We start from the raw sequence: 27,933 nt of genomic DNA, 5'->3' as shown, positions 1-27,933 counted from the left end.
TAATTGTAATCTTAAATTAAAAAATAAAAATAAAAAACCTCAAAAATAAAAAATTTGAACTCTTTTAAGGGTAAACGCGAAAAGAAAAGACGTGTTCTTGGCATCGCGTTTTTATTTGGAAACACGTTTCTAAAAACGCCAAAACCCCCTCACACAGTTATCGCCTCTGTTCATTCTTCTCCATCGTGCCACTGCCAAAATCTCAGGTAACCCATCTACATACTACCTTTTATGTTATTCATTTTTGGCTACAACTCACATATTTTCATACAATGATAAACTTATTATGTTGAATAACTGAGACTTGGTTCAATTCTTGGAGAACAGTAATGAATATTTTAGATATGTTAGAATTAGATTGAACCCAAGTCACTAACTCTTCAAAAAGTTTCTCATATAATCAAAGATGAAAAAGAAAAATGATCAAAATGTTGTTTTGGCATATGGGTTTATAGTTTTCAGTTGAACCCAGACAAAATCTGCCAAAAAGGATTGAATCTGCCATTGATTTGAGACTCATTTTTGCTATTCACCAATGTTTTCTTTTTGGTCATTAATGTGAGATTCTTGATCTAGGTAAAACTTAGGTACAGTTTCTTAGGTGTTGTTGGGCTTTTTTTGCATGTTAGGCTAATTTCCTAAACATATTAGTAATGTGGCCGATTTTGAAACATTTTTATTATGTGAGAAATTAGCCTAATGGGCAAAAAAAGCCGTGTTGTTGTACCTAATGGTTGTATTGTTACATTGGTCAATATAGTTATGTGGTTTATTTCAATTGGGGAACCTAAGTAACTGTATCTAAGTTTTGTCATTTTGATTATACATTATAGTATATACTTTTATCAACATCCTTAAAATTCACCAATGCAACTTCACCTCTGCCCATAATACAAACCCGTTAAGGTCAGGTTAGAACTTAGACGTGCGTTAGCTCTTTTTTCTTGGCTATATAATTTGGTAGGTATAGTGTTATGGTTCCAATAATTTTGAGCTGCAAACTATGTTTAACATAAAAGGGGTGTTATCTATCTGCAATGGGCAACTGCATATAGGTAGATTTTTCTTTTTGGAGGTAAGAGCTTATTGAATGTATGTATGCACGTATAGGTCTCTCTAGATTGATGTGGCTCAGTCATTACAGGGCTACAAGAATATATTTGTATCCCTAATTTTGTAATACTTTGTAGTTCATCTTTGTATCTTTATTTATTTTACCTAGAATAATAAGCACAACTATGATGTATGGTTCTCAAATTGAGAGTTGGTGAAAATTTGAAACATAAGCGCAAGACAATCATCAGAAGGGCTGCAACTGGCAAGCATTTCCAAACCCAAAAATAGAGAGTCAGATAACCAAATTGGAGCAGCACAAAAATTGCAGCTTACAGAGACGCATACATAGTATTTATTAGTGTTATGGATCGGAAAGATAACCAATCTCCTCAAGGTTTTAACTTTATTACTTCCTTTTCTCTTATACCCTTTTTTCCTTTTAAATTGAAAAAAAGAAAAAAGAAAATAGAAAAAAGAAACTGAGTGTGAGTGAAAATTAATGGCAGGTGAAGCAGCTCGGATTTTGGTTGAATTCTTGGAAGTGGCGATCACTTCTATTGTTTTCCTCAAAGGGGTTTACCCTTCTGGTTAGTTTCGTTTTAAACCCTTCTCTCTCTCTCTCTCTCTCTGTTTGGTTGCCTATAAAATTTATATGCATCAAAACAGGAGGAAAAGAAAGAAAAGAATAAGTGCATTTCTGATATTGTGTTATCTATATATACCTACTTGATGAATTGGGTGATGGTGAATTTGTGGGTGAAAGGTGCATTTGAGAGGAGGAGGTATATGAATTTGGTGGTTCAGAGGGCTCGCCACCCTCAGCTCAGAGATTATATACATTCTGCTGTCTTTGGTCTTCTTCCTTTTATCCAAAAGGTTGGTTTTGGATTTAGTTATAAATAATATTTAAATTGATGATGCTAAATCTATAAAATGAGTTCCCCCCCCCCCCCTTCCTTTTTCGGTCAATGTAATTTCTAATGTTCTATGTAGATAAAGGATCTTTTTAGTGTATGCTATTAGTCACGGTGTTGTTTTTATTTTTGTAATGTAAAAATAATATTACAAATGCTATGGAAAACAAATTGCAAATACTTTTTCTTTTTGATAGGATAGTCATCCTCAAATTCATGATGCTTTGTTAAGTTTGTAACCAATAACTTCTGAAAGGTTTGAGTGGTTGGCATGGTAAATTTGTTATTTTCCTTCTCAATTTGTTGTAAGTTAAATAAAATACTTGTCCTATATTAGTAGAGGCTATACTCAGGTGTTAAAGTGGGCTTATGTATTGGAGAATTTCACTGCTTGGCTTGTATTGAAAGAATTCACATGTTATATTTAAGTAAGGAGGAAACAATAGGTTATGTCTAGCTGACCATATTGGTTTTAGTTAACTTTGAAAGATTGATCATATATTGTGCTTTAATTTCAGAATGATTCTCTATTGCTATTTGGGTGATTATTAACCATTAAAGTGTTACAAAACATAGACCCAAATGTTGAAAGTTTGAATGGAAATAAGTAGTGGGGGGGATCAAAAAAAGAAAAGAAATTTTGAATGGTAAATTGGGTAATTTCTACTGACGGAGTCACCCTTCTTCTTGTATAGAATCTCTGGTATTGTCTAATTATATCCGTTAGTTAAAGATAAGATTTGCTTCTCTCATAATTTCTTTAACCAACTTCTGTCATCATAATCTCCTATAATTTTTACTTGAATTAAAAATTCAAGTATCCGTAACAGAGAGGCTCCTTACTTTTGATGAATTTTTCCAATCATCATATAGGGATGTATAAAACTTGTGTTGCAATTAGTTATTTGAATTGAGTTGCCTAAATATAAATTTTAACAAAGAATATTAAGATTTTGGTTTCATGTTATGATTATCAACTGAAACAGCCTTGTCCTTCACAAATAGGGAATGGTGGAGAGAGCAGCAGTTATTTTTTTCAACACTGATGGCATCCCAGTGGAGCGTTTTGTTTTCAAGCTTGCAGTGAATCTGTCATATGGCTCAAAGGTTGAAGAAGCTGACCTGGAGTTCTCTCTTAGATCATTCTTAATCAAGCTTTCGGTCTCAGAATCTCTTACTAAGGTTCTTCCCCGCGGTAAGTGCTGAATATGGCAGTTCAGTATATTGATTCTCAGTTTAATACTTCATTCTGTATACATGTGTTACAAAATATGCCTTTTTTATTATTTTATATTATTTTGTTATGGCTTTCCATTATTTATCAAATGCCTTGGTGTTGGTTCCTATGCTTGAAGGAATTCTCAAGTATTTGCTGCATTCATGATCTATATCCTGGATTTTTTTCCCTTTTATGTTTAGAATTAAGGGTAGGTCTCTAATCTACCCCCCACCTGCACCCACACTCTTCTCTTTTGACAGACTACAGGTGGGAGATAACTGCTTACTTTCGATCCCTTCCAGAAGCTAGTGCAAACAAGGATGTGGAGCAATGGATCCCAACGGACACAAGGCAGTGGGAGCAACCTCCCCTCCTGACCCCTATTAAGTCAATGAGTAGCGAACCTCTCTGTGTACAGTTATACATAGAACATCCAAGTTTATCTGAACCAAAGCCTTAAAATGGGGAAGTATAACAACACTGTATATATGCGTATATGTACCTTTAGGCAGGTACTAACATTTTTATTTTTTTCAATATAATTTAGAAATATGTATACTCTGATATAGCACAAAAAATTATAAAGACTGTCCTTGTAAATCTGCTGCCAAAAAAGTAACTTTATTCTCCATTTAGCATATATTTAGTTTACAAACCACAATGATTTAGTACTTACCTTTGTTAAAAGAAAAATTTACAAAGTCAAGAGATTGCAGTTATGATGCTTGACATAGAAGTGGAAGCTGAAGGAGAGATTGAGTGTGCTTAGCCTTGGGGGAAAGCAGGAAGCAATTAAGAAGATATTACCTAGAAGGATCTAGAATCTAGTAAAGATATGGCCTTATTATACCTCTTGTAAACTGGGACGTCTGTGTTTCTTTAATAGAATTTTTATAACATATCAAAAAGAGTCAAAGTAAAGATATAACCTATCATTCTAGTGCATATGGTATATAATAGGGGTGAAATCGGTTCGATTTGGCCGGTTTTCTTAGTGTTTGGCCGACCAAAACTGAAATTTTCGGTTTGTGAAGTTCTTAACCGAAACCAATCGAAATAACTGGAAATTTTCAGTTTTGGTTTTATTTCGGTTTCAATTGGTTTTGGTCAGTTTTTGAGATTTTCAAAACCCTAACTTTAATGACATATCGAGATTTTCAAATCCCTAACTTTAATCACATATAAAAAAACAAAGCAATAGAGAGAGAGGTAGAGCTGTTGAAGAACAAAGAAAATCAAGAAAGCAATGGGAAGAGGGAGAGAAGAATCATATTGATTATCAAAAGAAGTAAAGAACGAAGCCGATCCACTGATGATCAAAAGAGACTAAGAGTGAAAGAAAAGGGGAAGCCAGTGGCAGAGGCAGAATTGGATTGGAGTGGAGTGTGGAGTGTGGAGGCTGTCTGAGAGTGAGAATGAAAACTGAAAAGTGTGAGTTGTGGGGTATGTAGGGTAGGGTTTCTAAAAAATGTCTTTTTTTTTTTTAGTTTAATTGTTTTAACTTAATTAGTTTTAGTTTAATTAGTTGATCTAATGGGTTATTGGGAGTTGGAACCAATTTAGATTAGTGTAGTTTGAAACACTTTTGAACTTAATGAAGTAGCTTTTTTGTCCACTGACTTGAAGATTTGCAACTCTGGTTGCATTATGGTACAAAAGTGACATGATGATTTGGTGATCACAAAGTCCAATGTTTTTATGTATGTTGTGGAAGCTTAAACAAGTGTATAAAAGAAGAAAACTCATTTCTATTTTGTCATAAAATGGGCTGACATAGGAGCCTCACTAGTGGTAGATCATAATGGTTTTTACACTGTTGGCTAAAAAGATATCAATGTCATCCCATAAGGGTTCACAGAAAACAATCTGTCCTCGTACTTTGAAAGAATTCATGGAACCATTTTTGAAATATTTTGAATTATCCAAGTCAGCACCTGCAAAGTAGTTTGCAGCATCTCCTGCCCAAATCAAGGGAAACGATTTTTCGTTGAAGTTGAAGCTATTAATGGAGAGGCCCTTCTTAGATCATTCAAAAAATTAGTATGGTATTAATAAAGAATACTGTATTGAAATGCTATCTTTTTCATGGAATAACTTCAATCGAAAGCTCACTGTGTACACTTGTCCATTGCCAAGCAAACTTGAGCAACAAATTTCCTGTCAATGGTGTTGGCGGCAACAGCTAATATCCAAGGTGCATACTTGGAGAGGGTTAATGTCTGAGGCCCTAAGTTTCCAGTCGAACTTGAAGTCAAGATGCCTTTTCTCATGGCATGGAAAGACGCAGAGTGACTGGTAGAAACCAAGTGACGTAGAAATAATGTCAATTCTATCAGTTACTACATCGTTGCCAGGATGTTTGCCAAGGAGCATCCAAATGACCTGCAAGCTTTCAACAGTGCAATTTTGCGCCAGGAACTCTACCTCTTGCAATTCCTTCATCTAAATTATCTTGCTGTGATATTAAAATTTCTGTGAGTTGCTAAATGAGATGAAAGCTTAAAAGATGAATGCTATTGACACTGTCTTATGTATGTATCTCAAGTTATGTAATAGACTAATAGTTACCTATGTTTGCTGTCCCAAAAGTTCGTAAGACAATCACTTATGATTCTGAGTCCAAGTATAAAAAATTTTCGAAATTTATTGACTCATCTTATTTTGAGTGAATTAGGATCGCATCCTTTTTAAGTTGTTGGTTCTCTCCCATTAACACAGCAAACTGCACAACGGTAAAACTGCTGAATAATATTTGCTGTTGAGAGTTATCACTAGTAACATATTTATCAAAAAAATGTTTGTCACTCATAACATGACCAATTTTATTTTTACTATGAAATTTTCTCTACCTCGTTAGTTCTTATTTATGTAATGACTAATTTGGACCCATGACAATGCTCACATAAGTACTGCGGAGTGAGAGAGCTCACTTGTTGTAGGTGAATTCAAATTGTTGCCTTGGCATTTACCCTTCCATCTACTAGGTGGAGAGCTGAGCCCTTCATCATTGATGCTATCAGATTCTGGCCCAAATACTGCAACACAACAGATGTGAAAAAACTTCAAATCAGAGCATTTGCTTGGTTATTTCTGCGACACATTTCAATTGTTTTTAGAACACAAACAGTACTAAAACTCCATTCTTTGCCACTTGTTTGACCGGAGAAATTCTCATGATAGACCACATCACTTTTGCAAGAAATTATAAGGTTTTTATGGTAGACCATGTCACTTTTGCTTATTGATCCATCATTACATTAAAATACACATCTATTCAAAAATTTGCTGACTCAATTTATGATAAAAATAAAAGTAAAAGGTAAAAACATTTAAATGCTATCTGTTAATTTTTTATTTTTTTACATAAAGATATTATTATAATAAAATCTTATAGCCTTGAAATAACTACCGGATCTTCTCAACATCTCCTAAAAAATATTAGATGTGATATCTAGCTTTGGCGCCATCTACGAACATAACATCATTTTGATTTTTAGCGTTTGACTAGATATGAGGTTGTTAAATAAGGCACAGTGTATGATTAAGTAAGAACTAAGAATAAAAAACTGTGTGCTGTTATGATAGAATGAAACACAAACAACTTTTTCACCTTAACATTTGCAGTTAAAGAAGGAATTTTTTTTTTTTTTTAGCGCTTAAACAAGAAAATTTTCCCTCTTAATTTTTTACCATTTACACAACTCTATTAGTTTTTTGGTTATCTTTTGCCTTTGTTTTTATCATAAATTGAGTTAACAAATTTTTAAATAAATAGAAGTCTTTTAATAGAACAGTAGACCATTAGGCAAGAGTGATGTGACCGTCCTAGAGAACCATATTTCTAGTATCTGATCAACATTTTTATACTATAGTATTTTACCTTTATTTACTTGCTTGGATTAGGTAGTCAACTCAATAAATTCTCTACTTTACTGAAACGCCATCTCTAGAGAGCTTCTCACCAGCTGTGCTGGGTTCTAGTTGAGGTAGTCATTAATCTCATGAACTATTTTTTTCTGCAGACACCAAGGTACTATAACCTAATATATACCCTATACAAATCACATGCATGAACTAATTGAAATATCCTTGTCCGTCCTTAGCAAAGATAGAAAAAACCATAGGACTGCAGTATCATTCTTAATGAACTAAACATGCAACCCACATCTCTTTTTTTTTAAAAAAAAATTGTGGTGAGAATTTATAGAGAATAAAATATTTTAGCCACGCGAGTTCTTCAACACCACATTTACTTAAAAGCGAAGTTTAAGCAACTATTTGATTCTAACCAAAAGACTTTTATTTCAAACGGATTCTAACCCAAATTCTAGACTTTATAAAGCCAAATTTGTTACTTTTAAATGGCATTTTTTCCAACACGACGCAACATCTTTAATGGCAGGGAAAGGTATATGGATTTTTATATAGTATTAGATTAGATATATACAGATTATGTTACTTCGAAGATGTAACTGATCGGTGGCTTAGTGGTGCGGTAAGTGTGTTTTGGTCAATTTATCTCAAGTTCGAGCCTACGCTTGATTATTTTGCTACTTACATTTTTAAAAAGCATGATATAAATACCACATTTCAGCTGCCCCCATCCCCAATTCTTTTGTGCTCTCTCACCATCAATTCTCAAACTCTATCGTTTCGTTCTGATTTCCACTGCCGAATTGTTTGCTGGATCTTCAGGAAAATGGGTACGCTGCTTCGTACTTCTCACTCTTCTTTTCGTTCTTATTGTTATTCTACTCTTGCTGCTGCTGCTGCTGCTACTATTAGTATTGCTAGTGCTAAAAAAAACCCGAATCACAATCACAATCAAAACCAATTCTTGAAATCTATTAAAGATCAGTGCAAATCTAGAAGCTTTAGGAATGTTGATCATGCCTTAGACCTGTTTGATAAAATGCTTCACATGCGTCATTTGCCTTCCATTGTCAATTTTAATCACATGTTGGGTGCCATTGCAAGATTGAAGCATTACCCAGTAGTCATTTCTCTAATTAACGAATTGAATCATTTGGTATCTCTCCTAATGTTTATACTCTTAATCTTTTGGTTTACTGCTTCTGCCATTTGAACCGAGTAGATTTTGGGTTTTCTTTTTTTGGCAACAATTTTGAAACTTGGTCATCACCCAGACTCTATTACTCTAAACACCCTTGTCAAGGGCCTCTGTCTTCAAGGTAACATTGCTGGAGTAGTGAGGGTGGTAGAAGAAATGGAGAAGAATGGGTATAAGCCTAATGTAATTACTTGTGGAACAATACTGAATGCTCTGTGTAAGATTGGACAGACTAGTATGGCTATTGGTTTGCTTAGGAAGATGGAAGAAGGGAATTTTGAGCTTAATCTGACAGTGTATAACACAATTATTGATAGTTTATGTAAGTATAGATTAGTAACTGAGGCTTTGAACCTTTTATCTGAAATGAGGAGTAAAGGCTTTCAGCCAGACGTTATCACTTACAATTCCTTAATTCAAGGCTTATGCAATTTCCGCTGGTGGAGAGAGGCTATTACTTTGTTGAATGAGATGACACAGAGGAAGATCATGCCAAGTGTGAGAACCTTCAGCATATTGGTGGACACATATTGCAAAGAGGGGATGTTGATAGAGGTGAAAAAAGATTTTGATATGATGATTCAAAGAGGTATTAAGCCTGATGTAGTCTCTTATAATACTTTGATTGATAGATACTGTTTGCAAAATAAATTGAAGGATGCCATCGAAGCATTGAACATGATGGTTGAGAGGGGTTGTTCACCTAATGTTGTTAGCTATAACACATTGATTAATGGATTTTGTAAAGAGAAAAGAATTGATGAGGCAATGAATCTCTTTCATGAAATGTCCAACAAGGGAGTAACTCCCAATGTTGTGACTTACAACACTCTTATAGGTGGGTTTTTTCTAGTGCAGAGACACAAGGCTGCTCTAGAGCTATTCCATAAGATGCAGTCTTGTGGCCAACCTCCAGATCCCCAAACTTATGCCGTCTTGTTGGACGGCCTATGTAAGAATGGACAAGTTGTTGAGGCAATAAAAGTGTTTCTTGAGTTGGAAGACAAAATGTTGGGCAACAATATTGTGATTCACAACATTTTGATTGACGGTTTGTGTAATGTTAGGAATCTTAAAGTTGCAGGAGAACACTTTTATAGTCTACCTACGAAAGGATTGCAACCCAATGTTCGAACTTACACCATAATGCTCAAAGGGCTTTGCAAAGAGGGACTACTAGAAGAAGCAAGTGAGATGTTTGAGAAAATGGATGGGTGCGGTTGTTCACCTAACGATCACACATATAACACAATAATCCAAGGGTTACTGCAACATAATGAGACATCAAAGGCTATGGAACTTATTAAGATAATGGTTGACAAGGGTTTTTCAGCAAATGCAACCACTGCATCCATGTTGTTTGACTTGATATTTGCAAATCCAGCAGATAAAGCACTTCAAGAATTACTTATTAAGACTTCGCCAGTCAATCTATAAGGTGTATGTATATTTGTTGGAAGTGGTTATTTACTTTTATGAAGTGATGTTTCTTTTCATATTATTGATGTTTTTTTCCTTTCAATTTTTTTTGTCTTTTTATTTTTATTTTATTTTATTATTATTATTTTTTAAAATCTGTAATTAAATAGGTTTTATTTGAAGTGAAGATATGGTTGATCCTCACAAGGAGTTATTGGATGGGAGGAGAACTTCACTCTTTATGGAGTTGTGATAGATACAGAATAGGTCTTGGGAACCATATCACACATGAACAATGTGACCAACTCTCCTAAAATTAGAAGTGCTATGTCAACAATATTTTCACAACAAATCACAAGTAGTAAGTTATTATTGGTTTTAATTTAAATTTACCACTTAAATTACTTATTTGCTCACTAGTAACAATAAATAACAACTTGCTATCTAAGATTTGTTGTGAAAGTGTTATGGACATAGCTTTTCTCCTCCTAAAATAGCTATAAAAGTTGTACCATGAAAGAAATAAACTTCAATTTGATTCTATTCCAATCATTTATATATTCTATTGTTTTATAAACTTCAATTTGAGTTGTCCAACAAGGGAGTGGCTCTCAATTTTGTCACTTACTGCAGTCTTATAGGTAGATAATGACATTCTAGAATTGCTCTAGAAGCTTGTGTAAAGGATTTTTAGTTTCTCAACATCAAGGATAAGTTTCATATTCACATGTCAATCTTTAAGCAATGTGTATTCATTTCAGGTAAATTTTGTAGTTTCTAAAGATAATTTTTCTATTTCATTTATGTATGCATGGTTGTTTGTACCTTTAATTGTTCTATCTCTTGTTGTGATTTCATTGTGCACTCATGTTGTTGCTTGGAAGTTGGAACCTATTTTCTTGGATAGTTGTTTCAAAATTTTTTCTGATTTAAAGTTAATGCTCAAATTATTGCTCTAAAATCTGGCATTTGTTGTCATTATATGTCCCTTGGCCAGTGGAATTAATGATAATAAATGTTAAGTTTTGGAGTTGCATGTATGCAAACTGAGTTCCAGCCCCTTTTTCCCCTCTTATAAGCCTTGTGGTGCTATTGTGCAGTGGACTGGAGTCAAATTTTGTTAGTCTAGCTTGGTTGGTTTATCAACTCAAGGATTTAGCTGATAATTTTGTATGTGCTTCCCCTTGAATTTTCTAAGAGAGAAGCAACTTAGGTTGTAGTGTAATACAAAATTAAATTCACAGTATAATCATTTTGACATTTACGATTTAAAGTAAATGAATTGAGTTGGAAACTCCCAACTTGCGATCATATAGCTGAAGAATAGTTCATTTGTTAGTGATTGATTACATTTCATGGACACAAAGAGCTGATTCTTTTGAAGTTTTTGTAATTTCATTTTGTTGTATGTAGATTGTGAATTCTTGTGCTAACCCATAATAATACAAAGATAAACTACCCCTCTAAACATTACCGCCTCTTAGTCATTAAAAAAAATGCAAGGATAACTAATTGTAGCTAAAAAGTACCATATTAACAAGAGAACCAAAAAATGTGCTCAAAAGTCAAAAACAAGATCCATCATCAGAGCTATACAAATGACACGATAAAATGAGCCCTTTAAGCAATGAATTAGAATAGCTCAGTAGCTGAAGCTCATAATACTTTACTGGTTGAAACTTCCCACATCCAGTATTTGAGGTAGATTGAACCAAGCAAGAAAGTGAAGATGCAAATAATTCCTTAGCCTACACATAAATTTTGAAGAAATGGATGACACTAGGAAGAGAGAGAGAGAGAAACTTTGAGAAAAATCATATGGTTGAATTGATAAGCCAAACTCACACCTTTGTGTACCCTATCAACAAACGTTTTGCGTAATCATTAGCCATATGTAGGTTTTTTGTACCAGTAACTCCATCCTGATGTTGAGCAATTGCTAAAGCATTTGCGAGTGATTCTGTATTGGGCTCAGAACTATTCCTTCCTTTGAAAAACTCTAGTTGCCCTACGGCCAATTATTCATTAGAGTTAAATAAATCTCAAACTCTAAAACTGTCATTTGACTATTCCAATTAAATCCATCATACAAACTAAAACAGTCACATAAATGATACCAAATAATAGCCACTCATTATTCTGACATAGTGCTTCAAGGTTGGTCTACTGGTAAAGAATCTTGTCCAGTATGCATTTGCACTATTTGAATAACTGGCATGGTGCATGCTTCAAACTTTAAGAAAAGGTTGAAGTGGGAAGCAACAAGAAAACGTTTTATATAACATCCAAACGTTAAACTTGCAAGAAAAAGTCATCAATCTTGGTTGGCCAAGATTCATCTGTAGCATACTTTGCATTAGTATATATGGATGGGATAGAGCATAGAGCATTGACACACCCATCTTGGAAAGCCAATTAGAACACAAAAAAAAAAAAAAAATCATAAAAGAAGGATGTGAAACGATGAGGCAGAATTTATTGACACAAGAAAAATTCAACATTAAAGAGAGAGAGAGAGAGAGAGAGAGAGAGAGAGAGAGAGAAGAAGAAGAAGAAGAAGAAGAAGAAGAAGAAGAAGGAAGACATTAACAAGGATTGAATCTGCCATTGATTTGAGACTCATTTTTTCTATTCACTAATTTTTTTTTTTTGGGTCATTGACGTGAGATTTCCGATCTGGGTAAAACTTAGGTACAATTTCTTAGGTGTTATTTGTCTGTTAGGCTAATTTCCCAAACATATTAGTAATGTGGCCAATTTTGAAACACTTTTGTTATGTGAGAAATTAGGCTAACAGGCAAAAAAAGCCATGTTGTTGTACATTATGGTTGTATTGTTACATTGGTCAATGCAGTTATGTGGTTTATTTCAGTTGGGGAACCTAAGTAACTGTATCTAAGTTTTGTCATTTTGATTATACATTATAGTATATACTTTTATCAACATCCTTAAAATTCACCAATGCAGCTTCACCTCTGCTCATAATGCAAACCCGTTAAGGTCAGGTTAGAACTTAGACGTGCGTTAGCTCTTTTTTCTTGGCTATATAATTTGGGAGGTATAGCGTTATGGTTCCAATAATTTTGAGCCAAAAACTATGTTTAACATAAAAGGGATGTTATCTATCTACAATGGGCAATTGCATATAGGTAGATTTTTCTTTTTGGAGGTAAGAGCATATTGAATGTATGTGTGCACGTATAGGTCTCTCTAGATTGATGTGGCTCAGTCATTACAGGGCTACAAGAATATATTTGTATTTGATGTGGCACGTATATTTGTATTTGACGTCCACTGTTTTGAAAAACCTAACTCTTCACATTCCATTCTTGTCCCAGTATAAATACCCCTTATATCCACAAAAGAAAGAGAGTTTTCAGAGAGAATTTTGAGAGAGAAACCCTAGAGTAAAATAAGATTGATTCATCTACAATCTTTACATAAGAGTCTCTTCAAATTCCTCAACTCTCCTCCTCTCCATTGTAAAACCCTTGAGAGGTCTTTTACCAAAACCTTTTCTCACCATATCCATTACTGTGAGAGAGCTGTTTGGTGTTCTGGAAAGCAGTTAGGAAGGAACCAATCTACATTGGTTGATGCTATGGTCAAGTAGCGGAATCCAGGAAGCTAGAAAAGAAATAGGTTCGGCGCAACCTCGATGGAGCAAGAAGCTTGGAGGGCTTAGGTATACTAGGTAGATTAGGCTTGGAGGGTCTATTACTGTTCATGTATTCCAACTACATTTTCTAGTGGATTACTTACCACTTGGAGGGCGGTGGAGAGGTTTTACGCCGAGGGTTTCGGTTTCCTCTTCGATAACACATCGTGTGTTGTCCTTGTATTTGCATCTTCCTTCCCTTTTATCTTTGCCTTTTATTATCTGCTGTGGGTTGTGATTTTAATTGGTTTAGATTGTTTACCAATTCTGTTTATAGCTTTTATTCATTTTCCGCACACTAGTTGTTTGACACAAAGCTTGAATTGGTTATTTTGTAATTGGGGGTCTAAACATTCAAGGGTGTTTTATACACTATTTGAACTTTCAAACATTAGGAGCTTTTCGTAATGTTCGAATTGCCTCTAACTGCGTTGCAACTTCTTTCATTGTTGATTGTTTCTTTCCACTCAAGTTCAAGCACATTTTTGCAAGATTTGCAACAGTTATAATCTTTTCTTTCTTAGCATCCTTCATAACTCGAGCATCAATAATATTAAACAAATTGTTCTCCTCCATTGAATGAATGAAATATGTGGCTAAACTTTTGTTTCCTTGTGTCCTTGTAGAAGAGATTGCTTTTTCTCCTGTTAAGAGTTCAGTAAGGACAACATAAAACTATAAACATCACTCTTTTCAGTAAACTGACTTGACTAGAAATATTCAGGGTCCAAATAACCAAAAGTGCTTTGTACTATTGTGGTTAGGTGAGTTTGATTAATAGTAATGGATCTTGAAGTCCCGAAGTCTGCTATTTTGGCTATGTACTTATCATGTAGGAGTATCTTTGTAGTCTTAATGTCTTGGTGGTAAATGGGTGAGGAGGTTGTTGAGTGTAAGTAGAAAAAAGCTCTTGCAACTTCATTGGCAATTTGTAAGCGCATATCCCATGTTGGTGGAAACTCCTCATTTTGGCCATCGAGATAATGAGATAGAGTTCCATTAGGAACGAATTCATAAACTAGCAGAGGAACTTCTGTTTCTAGACAACAACCAAGTAGTTTAATCACATTCCTATGGTTAATTTGTGAAAGAATGACAACTTCATTGATGAATTCTTCAAGTTTTGCTTCATCAATTACCTTGGATTTTTTCACTGCAATGATCCTTCCATCTACCAACATGCCTTTGTAAACGGTGCCTTGTCCTCCTTGGCCAAGTATTCTATTCACATTAAAATGGTCAGCGACCTTTTCCAGTTCCTTTGAATTAAACAATTTGGTTTTCTCAACATTAACTTCACTTGAAGATAATTTTGTTGTAGCAATAAACCACCATTTGATTTGAAGAAATTCTCCTTGTGTTTAATGTTGTTCCTTTTCTTTCCCACTTTGTAGGACCACCATCCACCAATTAGCAAAAATAGTAACCCAAGGCTTGTGCTAATACCTGCATAGCGCAATCAAATAGGAAAGGATTACTCGTTGTAGTAAAGGTTATAATATGTACAAGTAAAATAGAGACACATCTTCTTTGAATGCTCAAAAAACTTGGCAAACTATACAAGAGAAGGAAATACTAAGAATTGTTAATGGGGGAATATATATATATATATATATATATATTTATATATATAAAAGAAACATGTTTTGCCTCTTAATAGTTCCTTACTTCCTTTTGGAATAAGAGAAAGGAATGGAAATCAATCTAATAGAATTGATCTATCAAGAATATTGCATCTGTTCCCTTGTTTGAAATGGTTATAAGGGATGATCATTCTATCCCATTCCTCTCAAAATAATAATAATCTTTATTTTAATAAAATTGGCACGAAATATTGATTTTATCCCTATTTAAATAAAAAATCAAACGGAACGTAGCATCCAGGGATGCAAAAAAGTGTCTATTTTACATCCTCTAAACGTACTTTATCTATTTTACCATTCAATTTTACAATTCATCCAAAATCTTGATTTTTATTTTTACATACAACTCATTAAAATAATATAAACTATACCAACAAATAATATAAAAATTTTGGTTTTTCTCTCTTCTCCTGTATTTCTTTTACCTCTCTACCTTTTTGTCTCTCTTTTCTTATTAATTTTTTATTTTTATTTTACATCCTTGTGAATTGTTGGTTCTCATATATGAGAACCAACTATTTGCAGTTGGTAAAAATAAATAGAGACCCAACCCCCCCAATGTGGGTGGGTTTTGACTTTTTAGTTGCTAAAGTAGCAACTGGGGGGTTTTACACCTCAATACTCCTGCTCTAATAAAATTAATTGGATATTTCATTTATAGACTCCTAAGCATACTATAAAAAATTACATCATATTCCACTCCATTGTGTTCTCTCTATTACTCTTCATTTGATTCTTTTATAATCTCCCAAACATGGTTTAAATGATTCTACGACCTTTTTTGTTTTGTTTTTTAATTTGTTTTTAATAACTGATAATACGAGCGGTTTACCTAAAAATTAAATTAGTACAAAGCATACAAGTTTTTATTGAATAAAATTAAAAACTAGCAAAGGAATGGGACATGTGGCTTGATGTTACACAAACAATAAGGTAGTTTATTTATTTATTTTTTTTCGAGAAACTGTGTAGGTGACAAGAAAGATAAGTTCAAATCGCTAAACGAATTTTAAAATAAAAAACAGCAGGAAAAGTTCCACAACTTTGGTAGAAAATCTGAAGAAATTAAAGTATCTGTTAAACAAAAAACAAAAAAGACGTGCCTATTGTGATCGCTTTAGTCGGAGGAGGACGAGGCTCGATGACTGGTAAACAATAGTATGACCTAAGTTTACGCAGAGGGATCTCGAAGAGTTATTCCAGCCAGTTGAAGAGTTATTCCAGGCACCCAAACACATTTTAGAATCTATGCATTCGTTAATATCTGACATATAATGAAAAACACAGCTTTAGAACAATTTGAGCAACAAAACTGAAAGCCACATTGACAATCATCCAAAAACAATCATTTTAAATATCTAAGTGATATGATTGATTTACCAAAAAAAAAAAAAGTTGGTAAATTTGGAAGTTCATTACTATTAGAACTTACATTCCTTGGCTGATCTAGACAATCCTTTGAAAGTTTCAACTCCTTTTTCTTTTTCTTTTTTTAAATAATAATTTGATAATTAGAGTGATTTGAAAATTTCAACCTTTACTACGTTATGAAATATCAATATAAAAATTCCTATATTGATTTGACGATACTTAAAATTAATAGGCTCGGAGAAGTAGTTTACCTGTACATCCTTGAGGAAGACATGGATTTCCTTCGAAGCCGGATTTGCAAAAACATGTAAAGGTAGAAGATTTATTTGAACATGTATAGGATGATGAGTTATAACTTGATGATTGGTTACTTCCCGTAACAAGAGGGAACAATGTTGTATTTATCCCCCAATCTAATGTCACAGGAACTTGGGACATATTTTGGATTTCAAAGGGGTTTATCAAATTGACTTCGAACCACATCTGCTCTGCTAAGAATGCATACTTGCAATCTATGGTACTTTGAGATTCCCTGTTTATTGACTCTATAGTTGCGTTAAACAGTTGGAGATTTGAAGGGATCGAGGTTTGGCAGCAGTTGGTGCCATTGCAACTAATGCCATTATTATTTTTGAGTAGTGTGGTGTTTGTGACACAAACAGACCTGCAGCCACCAAAAATTGTACTATTTGGGGATGTCAATGACGTGAAATTGTCACAACCCACAGCAAGAAATTTGTTTGCGAATTGCGAGAACACAAAAGGGCTTGGTGCTAAATCCACACTTGCTTCTGTCTTAGTACCATTTGCACACATCGAAAAAATTGGATAGTTGACACGAACTGTGCCATTCTGTAATGAAATATTTAGCACCTCCAGTTTGAAGCTCTTCAAGAAAGGTTTGGGAGATGAGGCCACAGCACTTAGATTATTGCAATCTATCGCAAACCAATCGTTGATGTAGCAACCAGCTCCTATTCCAAAAGGGTATGGAATATCAACGTCCCCACACTGTGCTTGACATGAGTCCTTTGCTATACTTGCTCCTTTTAGAGCATCTCCAGCAGATTCTCCAAATTTTTGTACTATTTGGAGAATCTACAGTAACATTTACATTTAACTACCAACTTTTTCAAATCCACCTTTCAACAGATTCTCTATTCCATTCTCTATCTCATTTAAATATTATTTCTTCATTATTTCTTTAACCTTTCTTTATTCTTTTTTTTAATATTTTTTTATTCTTTCTCTATTCATTCCCAACAGCTATATTTTTCAAATTTCCAACACAACACAGCCCCTGTATATGGGCAGCACACACACACACACACAGAGCAGCAGCACACACACACAGCCCCTGTTGAAGGAAACACACACACAGCAACGCACACACACACACACAGCTGAGCAGCACACATACACATACACACACAGCAGCAGCACACACACACAGACACACACAGTAGCAGCACACACACAGAGCTCCTGTTGAAGGAAACACACACACAGCAACGCACACACACACACAGCTGGGCAGCACACACACACGGACACACACAGCGACAGCACACACACACACAGACACACACAACAACGCACACACATGCACAGCAGCGGCAGCAGCAGGCACACACACACACACACACACGCAGCAGCACACACACACACATAGCAGTACCAGCAACACACACACACACGCAGTAGCACACACACACACACAGAGCAGCAGCAACAACACACACACACACGCAGCAGCACACACAGCAGTAGCAGCAGCAACACACACACACACACACACAGCAGCAGCAGCAACCAACACACACACACACAGCCCCTGTTAAAGGGACACACACACACACAGCAGCAGCAGCAACATGCGCACACACACACACACACACAGCAGCACACACACACACAGCCCCTGTACAGACACACACAGTAGCACACACACACACAGCCCCTGCACAGCCCCTGTATATGAGTAGAGTACACACACACACACAGAGCAGCGCACACACACACAACAGCACAATCAAAGCTTTAATACAATAAGGTTGAACACCACCTTTTTTTTTTTTTTTTGATGAACTGCAATTTCATTAAAAGACTAAGAAGGATTACAAGCAAAGGCATCTCCCTTACAAATTGCCTCAAGCGAGGGGGGGAGATTACCATCAGAAAAATAGAAGGGGAAAACAGATATACATATATAATGCAACAAGATCACATTGTATATAGTGCAATAGGATCACATTGTAGCAAAACAAAATGAATAGTGCAACAATATCATATTGTAGCAAAACAAAAATGAGTGACCCAATATACAAAACAAGTTTAAAGAGCTCTTTTAATCATATACAAAATAAGAGCATTGATAATGATAATAGTCTAAGAACAAGACCTTCGTTTTTCAAGGATTTCCATTTGGCATTGACGAATATATTCTTGCTGCAGTGGAGACAACATACTTACATCCATCATCATAAGCTCTTTTTCTTCCTTCAGCTTTTCCATTCTCAATTTCTCCATTTCATTTTCCTCCTTCATTCTTGCTATTTCAAGTTTTTTATCCTTAAGTTGAATTCGTGCCATATCATGCTCCTGGTCTACAAGACGTCCTTTTTCAATACACGCCATTTTCATCTCACTCATTTTTCTTCTTTCTTCCATCATGACATTCAATATGTCTTCTATATGTGAAGTCGTGCCTTCTCTGGACTTTTGTTTCTTCAATCTTTCTTTTTGGGCCTTCACCCCTAGTGGTCTCTCCAAGCTTACAATTGGAACTTGTGGAATATCATCATCCTCTAAACTTATTGACTCTAGATTAGAACGTGAAGATGGCTCAGATCTCCCTCTTTTTTTTGGTTGCTGACTGTTACCAATAGCCAACCATTTTGGTGAGTGCTTTAATAAATTCCAACAATGTTCATATTGAAATTTGGTATGCTGCAATACTTGATAGAGCTCTTTTGCTGCATTAAGCTGAAAAATTAACAAATAGTTTATAGTTACTATCTTGAAATAGTTGGAACAAATTAGCAAATTAATACAAATTTCTTTATAAGATGTACCTTGTCTTCATTAGTCTTACCACTTTCATTCTTTGATTCAATTTGTGCCAAACACCCGCAAAACTTATTGGTGCAAAGTTGAATTGTTGACCATCGGTTCGTTAGAGAACTCACCGTACGCTCAGAAGTGAAGGTCTTCCATTGGTGGTAATACTCCCAAATTCTTGACCAATATGTTGTGCGTTTTTGGTTAGTGCTTTGCAGTGCATCTTGGTTGACATTGAGAAATGTGGACACAAGAAGCACGTCTTCTTGTATGGTGAAGTTGCTGCCACGTTGTAGTTTCTTAGCCGTGGATTCAACTTGGGGTGGAGACATTTGGCTAAATGCTTGAGCTTGTGGAACACTATCTTCACTTATACGTGAAGATCCTGACATATATTCATCATAACTATCTTCTAAAAGATTAGTGAAAGATGTGTCCCTTGGAATACTTGAATCCATTCCTAGTAACAAAAACAAAAACAATAATTTACATTAAGTTACACAGAAACAATAATTCTATAATGTGTAAGGAATCCCTTACATTCAGTTCATGGTTTATTGGCATCAAACTCCCAGTTCTATCACAGTTTCAAGCAATTAACAATAATTTATCTCAATTACACAGAAACCATAAGGAACAAAACTACAATGATCGCCACATTCTAAAAAACTCAACCTCAAAGCTGTCTATAAATTTTTCATTCTTAACCCAAAATATTAACAGCACAAGAGATCTCACAATTAAGATTATACATTCAGAAACAATTTTCACAAAATCTCATGGAACCAAGCAACAGAAATTACCACATTCTAGAACTACACAACTCAATGCAACATGAACCATTAGATTAGTCACTTACATTTTCATTCATAGAATTATTTACACACGCATTTCCCAGAAAACATTTTCCAAAAACCATTCCAACCACATAGATATCAAAAACCCACCAAGAAAAAATGACAAACATGCAAAACCCAATATGAATTCATCGATCAAACATCATTGCCATCACAATTTCAGCTACAAAAAAACCCAGAATTCAGATTCTCAATATTTCCACACCAAAAAAAAAAAAAAAAAAAAAAGAGACATAATAAGATTAAAGTTTGGGTACCGATATTCAGATTCTCAATGTTTTTGTTTGGGGTTTTTTGTTTTTCTTGGTTTGGGTACCGATATTCAAGGTTGAGATTAATTTATTGACTCTAATAAGATTAATCAAATAGAAAAAATAGAAAAAAGATCAAGAACAGAGTGAAAGATAGAGACAAAAGAACCAAAAACCCAAAACCTAAACCCACATAACGGTGAAGAACAATAGAAAAGGGTGAGCTTCAGAACTCGTACGATAAACTAATAAATTCAAAAATGACAAAAACCCTATTAAATCAAAATTGTGTACCGATATTCAAGGTTGAGCTTCAGAACTCTATTCTTCGTCACAGGTGGTTGAGCGAACTTCGATTGAAAGGCACGGTGCGAGTTCTTTTGTGAAAGACACGGTGCGAGATTTTTGTGAGAGAGAGCAGCGGCGAGGGTTGATTTCGTGAGAGTGGCGTTTTTGAAGAGAGGGAGCTTTCTGATGAAGAGAAACCAAACAATAGAGAAGAAGGAAAAACGTTTGGGAGAGAGAAAGAATTGTAAATTAAATGCCATTGTTTAATTTTTTAATATATAATAAGGGAATAGAGTTGCTACAGTATTCTCTAAATTAAGAGAATTACTGTAGCAACTTCAAAAAAATATTTAGAGAACCTGTGCGTTTGGAGCAGCTGCTGGAGTGTGAACAGTGCTGTTTGGTGGTCCAAATTTGGTTTTACATTAGCTGCTGGAGATGCTCTTACTACTGTATTAATTGATCCCAATAACAAAAGTATCTGAAACACAGTTCGCACCACCATCTCTCTCTCTCTATATGATAATAATGATGAATGTGTTGTGAAACATCAATGCCAAGCCAATACTTTTTATACTAAGAAGTACAAATAATGAAATCTGACAAATTCAAATATATATTTCTTTGTAGGTTGCCTAGAAGAAGGACAAAGTCAAATATATATTTCTTAATAGCTATTCAGCCGAAAATCTGACAAAGTCCTCTAGCTAGACCTCGCAAATTAATGCGTGCTTTTTTTTTTTTTTTTTTTTTTTTTTTTTTTTTTTTTTTTTTTTTCATAAGCATGCTTTATTTCTAATATTTTAGAGTCCGTGGATAAGAAAGTAAAATGATAGAAAATAGAGAAATAATGAAAAAGTGGGAGGATAGAAATGTTTTAGGCCCTATTTGGATTAGGGGTGTTTTGAGTCATATGACTGAGTTTTCATAACTGAGTTTGAGAATTACATGGGACCCACACAATTTTGAGTGTTTGGCTTGATTTCCTCTCTATGTTTTCATCACTCAAACTCAGTTTGGATTGAGTGAGAGTGATGAAAAATGGAAACAAGAAAATGTTGTTTTCTGTTTTTGAGTTACATAACTCAATGGCACTAAGGTAAATTTTCAGACTCTGTGGGACCCATTTCTTCTGTGTTGTCAAGTCAGTTTAGAGCTGTTGTTTGATATTACCGTTGCTCCCTCAAAAACCATTTCTCACTTCCCTTAAAATATTTCAGCCAAAATTTTCCCCCATTTCGCTTCCCTCTCTCCGTTTTCTCTCACATTTCATTACTCCATCAAATCTCGGCCTCCAGCGATCTAAACCAAAGCAAGAAGTGGGTTTGAAGTAATTTCTCTTCACCTGGGTCTGAACTGAAGTGGGTTTGAAGTCATTTCTCTGTCCGTTGCAAAAACCATTTCAAGGCATTTCTGTGATCTTCTCCTAGGTGCAGTGTATATCTCTATCTCCCTCTCCATTGTCAATGACCATTTTATGATTTGGGCATTGTGGTATAATTTATGTTTTATTGATTTTTGCCCACGGGTATTGTTGAGTGTGTTGAAGTGGGTTTTTCTCCATGGACTCATCTTCGATCTTTCTTTCTTTTTATAATTTTTTTTTTTATTGATCTGCACCTAGGTCTTTTTTTTTCATTATTTGTGTTTTATTGAAGTGGGTCTTTCTTTCCACAGTTGTGGTATGAAATTTATGTGACCTATTTGTTTAATTGATGAACTGAAATTGCCATTTGTTTATATTAGACTGCCATTTGTTTAATTTATTTTCCTACCTTTAGAGATTCTTTCACCATCTACAACAAATAAGATATCAAACCTTGATTTGATGGCAACTCAAGTATGACAGTGCTTACTTAGCTCGCAGAAGTTTGTGGTTCTATTACTCTGATTGTGTCTAATGTGTATAGAAGACAAAAAGGATGAGGTTTTTCTCTCCCACATTTCAGATCATTAATTTGTGTTGTATATTGAAAAAATTGATATGCAATTTCATCAAGTGCAACCTTTATTCTTGTAGTATCTCTTGTTTCCTATTATTATAGTAACTTGTGAAGAAGGTCTTGGTTTTGGCAATGTAACAATTACACAAATTTTATTGATTTCACTCAGTTCATGTTTGGATGGTCTTTTGATGGTTTTGGTCTCTTGATTTTCATACACGTATGATAAAAGGAAAATGTCTAAGCTTTAACTTAATTTTTGAGGTTTTGGATTAATTAGGAATATGGTTCTTTTCTTTGTTATTAAGAATACTGTTTTCATTCCTTTGTTTGGAATTAACTGATAAGTGATGACTTAATCTTAGATATTGACATTGTATGATAGTAAGCATTAGATAAAAATAAAACATATAGAGCACTGTATATTGCTGGATAGAGCACTGCATATTGCACTATTTACATTTCTTAGCTTTATATGTCCATCCATTAGTTTTCTGTTTTTCAAAGTGACATAAACATTTATCAAAATTACATTAAGAAATGAAAACTTCAGTAAAATACTGTCTCAGTTCCTCTTCCAATAGAAATGAAGTGGCCAATTCATGGAACTATATATATATATATATATATTAACATCTCCGCAATTGTGTTGGGATATTTGTATTAGATGGCACAAGAATCTCAAAATGCTGAGGAGCCAAAGTGGCCTTCCCACATTGAAATAATCTTCATTGATATTATGGTGGATGAACAACAAAAGGGGAATATGGAACATGGTATTTTTAAGGCTACAACTTGGCTATCAATTATGAATGCCCTAAATCAGCAAACGGGGAGGAGTTTTTGCATTAAGTAAGTGCAGCAAAAGCATAATAGGCTTAGGCAAAAGTAGAGAAAGTGGAGCTAGCTTTTGAGCCATACCAGGTGGGGTGGGATGAGACAACCTAAACGGTTACTGCTTCTGAGGAGGTGTGGGCGAATGTGGTTGCAGTATGTTAGATTTACTACCCTAATTCCTTGGTAAAATGTTTGTAATTTTTTATTTTGTATTAGTATGATTTTGATGTACATCTTGTCATTTCAGGCTGATTCTAAAGAAAATGCATTACAGAAGAGTGGATGTCCTAGCTATGACAAACTACGGCAGCTGTTTGCATCTAATGCTGCAATCGGTGCCTATCAAATTTCATCAAACACACCAGCCCCAGATAGTGATGAAGAGCGTGCCTTAGAGGAGGAAATTGCCAATGAGGCTCATCATACCCAGTTGGGTACCGATGACTACTACAATCCTGACATGGAGAGCATAACCCAAGATGATCCCCTTGCTACGAAGCAAACTCAACGTGCGAACAAACGTCCCATTGAAGAGCCTATTGGCAAGGGGAAGAAGGTTGCCAAGAAAGCGGATAAGGCTAGTGAGATGACCATTGCTCTTCAAGAGTACACTGCATTGGCAAGGGAACGATTTAACAAGAAAATGGGCAAGTTTATGAGTAGCTCCAACCATGTTGCACAATCTGCTACTGGTGGCGATCTTTACTCCCTTAGGAGGGCTTTAGATGTGCTGAACTAGTACAATGATCTTGATGATGACACCTATATCAACATCTTTGAGGTTCTCTAAAAAAAAGAGAGATGAGTGGTGTTCATGGGCATGCCAGAACATAGGAGGAGGAGGTGGATGGAGAGCTATGCTTACAGCCTAGAAAATTAGTGGAGACTTCTTATTTCTATTTTGTATGGATTATTGTGATTCGGATGTGAATCACTTATGTAGCTTGTAAGGACTTTATGTGTGTGTGTAAATGATCTTGGACTTTTGGTTGTATTTGCCTTGTTTAGTTGAACACTTTTACTTAAAGCTGTTTTTGTTGTAATGGTAATTGTTGTGGATTTGACATGATTAACATATATGCTTATATGCAATTGTTGTTTTTAGTATTGTATCATTTCTATGGTAATTGTTTTTTAGTACTTACATTATAAGGAGAGTTGTGCTAACATTATTGTAGCATCTTCAATACCACATATTATTCCTTTTGTCAGTTTACATATTGCAATGAATTGGTATTGATGCTTTGGTTTTTGTAGGGTATAGGGTAGAATGGTCTCTCCCAATGATCCATTCTGGACCTTCGATTTTGACGATGCTTACTTTGACTTTGATGATTATGACATGGAGAGTTTTGGATGCGGTGATGATATGGATGTCAGTGACTGCGATCATGACATGGATGTCAGTGACTATGACGATGACATGGAAATTGGTGTAGACACAGATTCAGACTATAACAGCGAGGAGGAAGAGTTTTAGATTGTATTTCCATTTGTTGGTGAGATGGTGGCTTATTTCCAGCGGCATTATGACAAGCGCCTAATGCGAACTAGCATTTTGAGTGGGAAAGACTACATGGCTGAAGTGAGGGATGGCAATCCTACCAATTGTCATGACATGTTTCGCATGACATTGGACTTGTTCTATCATTTGGTGGATGAGCTGAAACAGCATGGGTACTTGAAGGAAGGGAAGGGGCATGTGGACATGCAGGAGGCTGTTGCCATATTCTTGTACATTGTCAACCATAATACTCGGATGTGACCTATGGGTGACAGATTCCAACATTCCACTAAAACTGTCAGCCGCAAGTTTTGTAGGGTGTTGCGGGCTATCCACAGCTATGGCCAACATTTAATCAAGCTCGATCTGAATGTGGTAGGCCTTCCAGAGCATATGCGGTCGAATAACAAATACTACCCTTGGTTTGAGGTAAATCAATTCATAATACAAGTTCTTTCAATGAGTCTGTTCACACATATTACTATTTTGTATTCCTTCATTCACATATAGAGATGTTGTTTACAAATAATTGGCTCTCTTCAATGTAGAGAAGCATAGGAGCTATTGATGGAACGCATATTAGTGCTAGGCCTCCAAGTGAGAGAACCCAGCCTTGTAGGAGTCGCAAGAGCTTGATTACAACCAACGTTATGTGCACATGCGACCATAATATGAAGTTCACATATGTCCACTCTAGTTGGGAGGGAAATGCCTACGACTCAAAGGTTTTCCAAGAAGCTATTAAAGATCCGAAGCATGGATTCCATGGCCACTGAAAGGTATGCGTCTTTATGTTGCTGATCTGTTATGTTTTGATCTAATTCTGAATTCTGTTCATATTGCTATTCTGTCCTAATTTTTTTTGTGCTAAATTCTGTTATGTTCTAGTTTTATTTGCTGTTTGCTGTTTTTTCATTCTGTTCTGTTGTAATTTTGAATTCTGGTATGTTTTCTATTCTGTTCTGATCTAATTTTGAATTATGTTCATATTGCTGTTTTGTCCTAATTTTTCTTGTGCTGAATTCTGTTCTGTTCTAGTTCTGAATTCTGTTTTTGTTCTGCATTTCTAATTCTGCATTTTGCATTATAATTCTGCATTCTGCATTTCTAATTCTGCATTATAAGGTTTTGTTGACTAGTGTATTTCTATTTTGCTTTTTGTTGTGTCCCAAATAATGAACTACTTTTGATGTAAAGTTGTTGTTGTTGTTTGTTTTGTTGTTGTTTTTTTTTTTTTTTTTTTTTTTTTTTTTTTTCATATTCCTCTACCGTCTGTCATGTAATTTATATGGGGATTTATTATTTCAATATGTCATCTGCTAGAAATGGTGAATGCTTGAGAATTTTTTTTGCATTTGTGTATAGAGTATAGGTACGATATGTTTGAAGAAATGTTAGAATGACTAGAATTTATGTTGCACTTATTGTGATTATCTTGGCCCAAGAATAACATGATTTGCTGTTAAGTTTGAATTTTATGCACAAGCATCTCATGTAGAAAATTTGGTTAAAAATAAGATCCTATTATTATTGTTAACGTGTATTATGGTATGTGGGCTTTAGGCCCCATTGTTTACTTGTATAGCACACTTACTTGTACTGCATACTCTGCCTCCTATATAAAGGCACTTATGTGTATTCTATTATGCATGAAATACAATACAATCATTCAGTATTTCTAACATGGGGATTTAAGTGAAGAAGTTTATATGCAACCTCCTCCTGGTCTCTCTATTGAATCAAACAAGGTTTATCACGTTCGGCATGCACTTTATGGCCTTAAACAAGCTCCACGAGCTTGGTTTGCCAAATTTAGCTTTACCATCTCTCGCTTGGGTTACATGGCTAGTCATTATGATTCTGCCTCATTTCTTCGTCGCACTGACAAATGCACTATTTTACTTCTCCTGTACGTGGATGATATAATCATAACTGGTGATGACCTCAGTGGCATTCAAGAACTCAAGGATTTTCTCAGTCAGCAGTTTAAGATGAAAGATGTTGGACATCTCAGCTACTTCTTGGGTCTTGAAATCACTCATTCTATAGATGGACTTTATATTACTCAAGCCAAGTATGCCTCTGAACTCTTATCTCGAGCTGGACTCACTGATAGTAAGACTGTTGACACTCCAGTTGAGCTTAATGCACATCTGACTTCGTCAGGGGGGAAACCATTGTCTAATCCCTCTCTTTATAGAAGCTTGGTTGGTAGCCTAGTTTATCTCACTATTATTCGTCCAGACATTTCCTATGATGTTTACTAGGTGAGTCAGTATCTGTCTGCTCCACAATCGACTCACTATGCTGTTGTTTTGCGCATTCTTCGGTACCTAAAGGGCACTCTCATCCATGGTCTTTTCTACTCTGCTCAGTCTCCTCTTGTTTTCCGTGCATTTTCTGATGCTGATTGGGTAGAAGATCCCACTGATTGCAGGTCCACCACTGGTTATTGCTTTCTGCTTGGTTCTTCTCTGATTTTTTAGCAAAGTAAGAAATAAACTCATGTGGCCCGCTCCAATATTGAAGCAGAAGATCGTGCCCTTGCTGATACCACATCTAAGCTCCTTTGGCTACAGTGGCTTCTCAAAGATTTAGGTGTGTCCACATCCTCTGCTACTCCTCTTTATTGTGACAACCAAAGTGCCATTCATGTTGCTTACAATGATGTCTTCCATGAATGGACTAAATACATCGAGATTGATTGTCATTTTATCCGTTATCATCTTGTCCATGGTACTCTCAAGCTAATCTCAGTCTCCCCTAAAGATCAACTTGCTGATATCTTCACCAAGTCACATCCTAAGGGACGTCTTCGCACTTTGGTTGACAACCTCAAGTT

At 35.2% G+C, this 27,933-nt stretch overlaps 1 protein-coding gene, 1 long non-coding RNA gene and 1 pseudogene across 5 annotated transcripts; 2 read left to right on the top strand and 1 right to left on the bottom strand.

Annotated features, from left to right (window-relative positions):
* Positions 1-95: 95 nt before the first annotated feature.
* Positions 96-3,829, top strand: LOC115983286 (DNA polymerase zeta processivity subunit). Of its 4 annotated transcripts, none has more exons than XM_031105938.1 (6): positions 96-206; positions 1,288-1,450; positions 1,563-1,643; positions 1,820-1,932; positions 2,976-3,165; positions 3,450-3,829. In XM_031105938.1, the coding sequence occupies exons 2-6, from the start codon at positions 1,420-1,422 to the stop codon at positions 3,647-3,649; spliced, it is 615 nt and encodes a 204-aa protein (XP_030961798.1). In that variant the 5' UTR covers positions 96-206; positions 1,288-1,419; the 3' UTR covers positions 3,650-3,829. The 4 variants fall into 4 exon arrangements, with proteins under 4 accessions (XP_030961798.1, XP_030961799.1, XP_030961797.1 ...); XM_031105939.1 differs by having other exon boundaries at positions 1,263-1,450; XM_031105937.1 differs by having other exon boundaries at positions 1,223-1,450.
* A 3,869-nt stretch (positions 3,830-7,698) lies between these two features.
* On the top strand, positions 7,699-10,212 carry LOC115987429. The gene is made up of 2 exons (XR_004091081.1): positions 7,699-7,892; positions 9,850-10,212. It is a non-coding gene; the product is annotated as an uncharacterized LOC115987429 (long non-coding RNA).
* A 3,509-nt stretch (positions 10,213-13,721) lies between these two features.
* LOC115985837 lies at positions 13,722-19,869 on the bottom strand (annotated as a pseudogene).
* Between the last annotated feature and the right edge of the window lie 8,064 nt (positions 19,870-27,933).

Source organism: Quercus lobata, chromosome 4 (genome assembly GCF_001633185.2).
Source record: "Quercus lobata isolate SW786 chromosome 4, ValleyOak3.0 Primary Assembly, whole genome shotgun sequence".
Taxonomy (NCBI): Eukaryota; Viridiplantae; Streptophyta; class Magnoliopsida; order Fagales; family Fagaceae; genus Quercus; species Quercus lobata.
This window is presented reverse-complemented; position numbering and strand designations above follow the sequence as displayed.

Bases quoted from the DNA above. Each gene is read 5' to 3' on its own strand.
- LOC115983286 (XM_031105938.1), top strand. From the start codon at position 1,420: ATGGATCGGAAAGATAACCAATCTCCTCAAG. The intron at 1,451-1,562 runs GTTTTAACTTTA...AATTAATGGCAG, and splicing joins AGATAACCAATCTCCTCAAG to GTGAAGCAGCTCGGATTTTG. The intron at 1,933-2,975 runs GTTGGTTTTGGA...CTTCACAAATAG, and splicing joins TTCTTCCTTTTATCCAAAAG to GGAATGGTGGAGAGAGCAGC.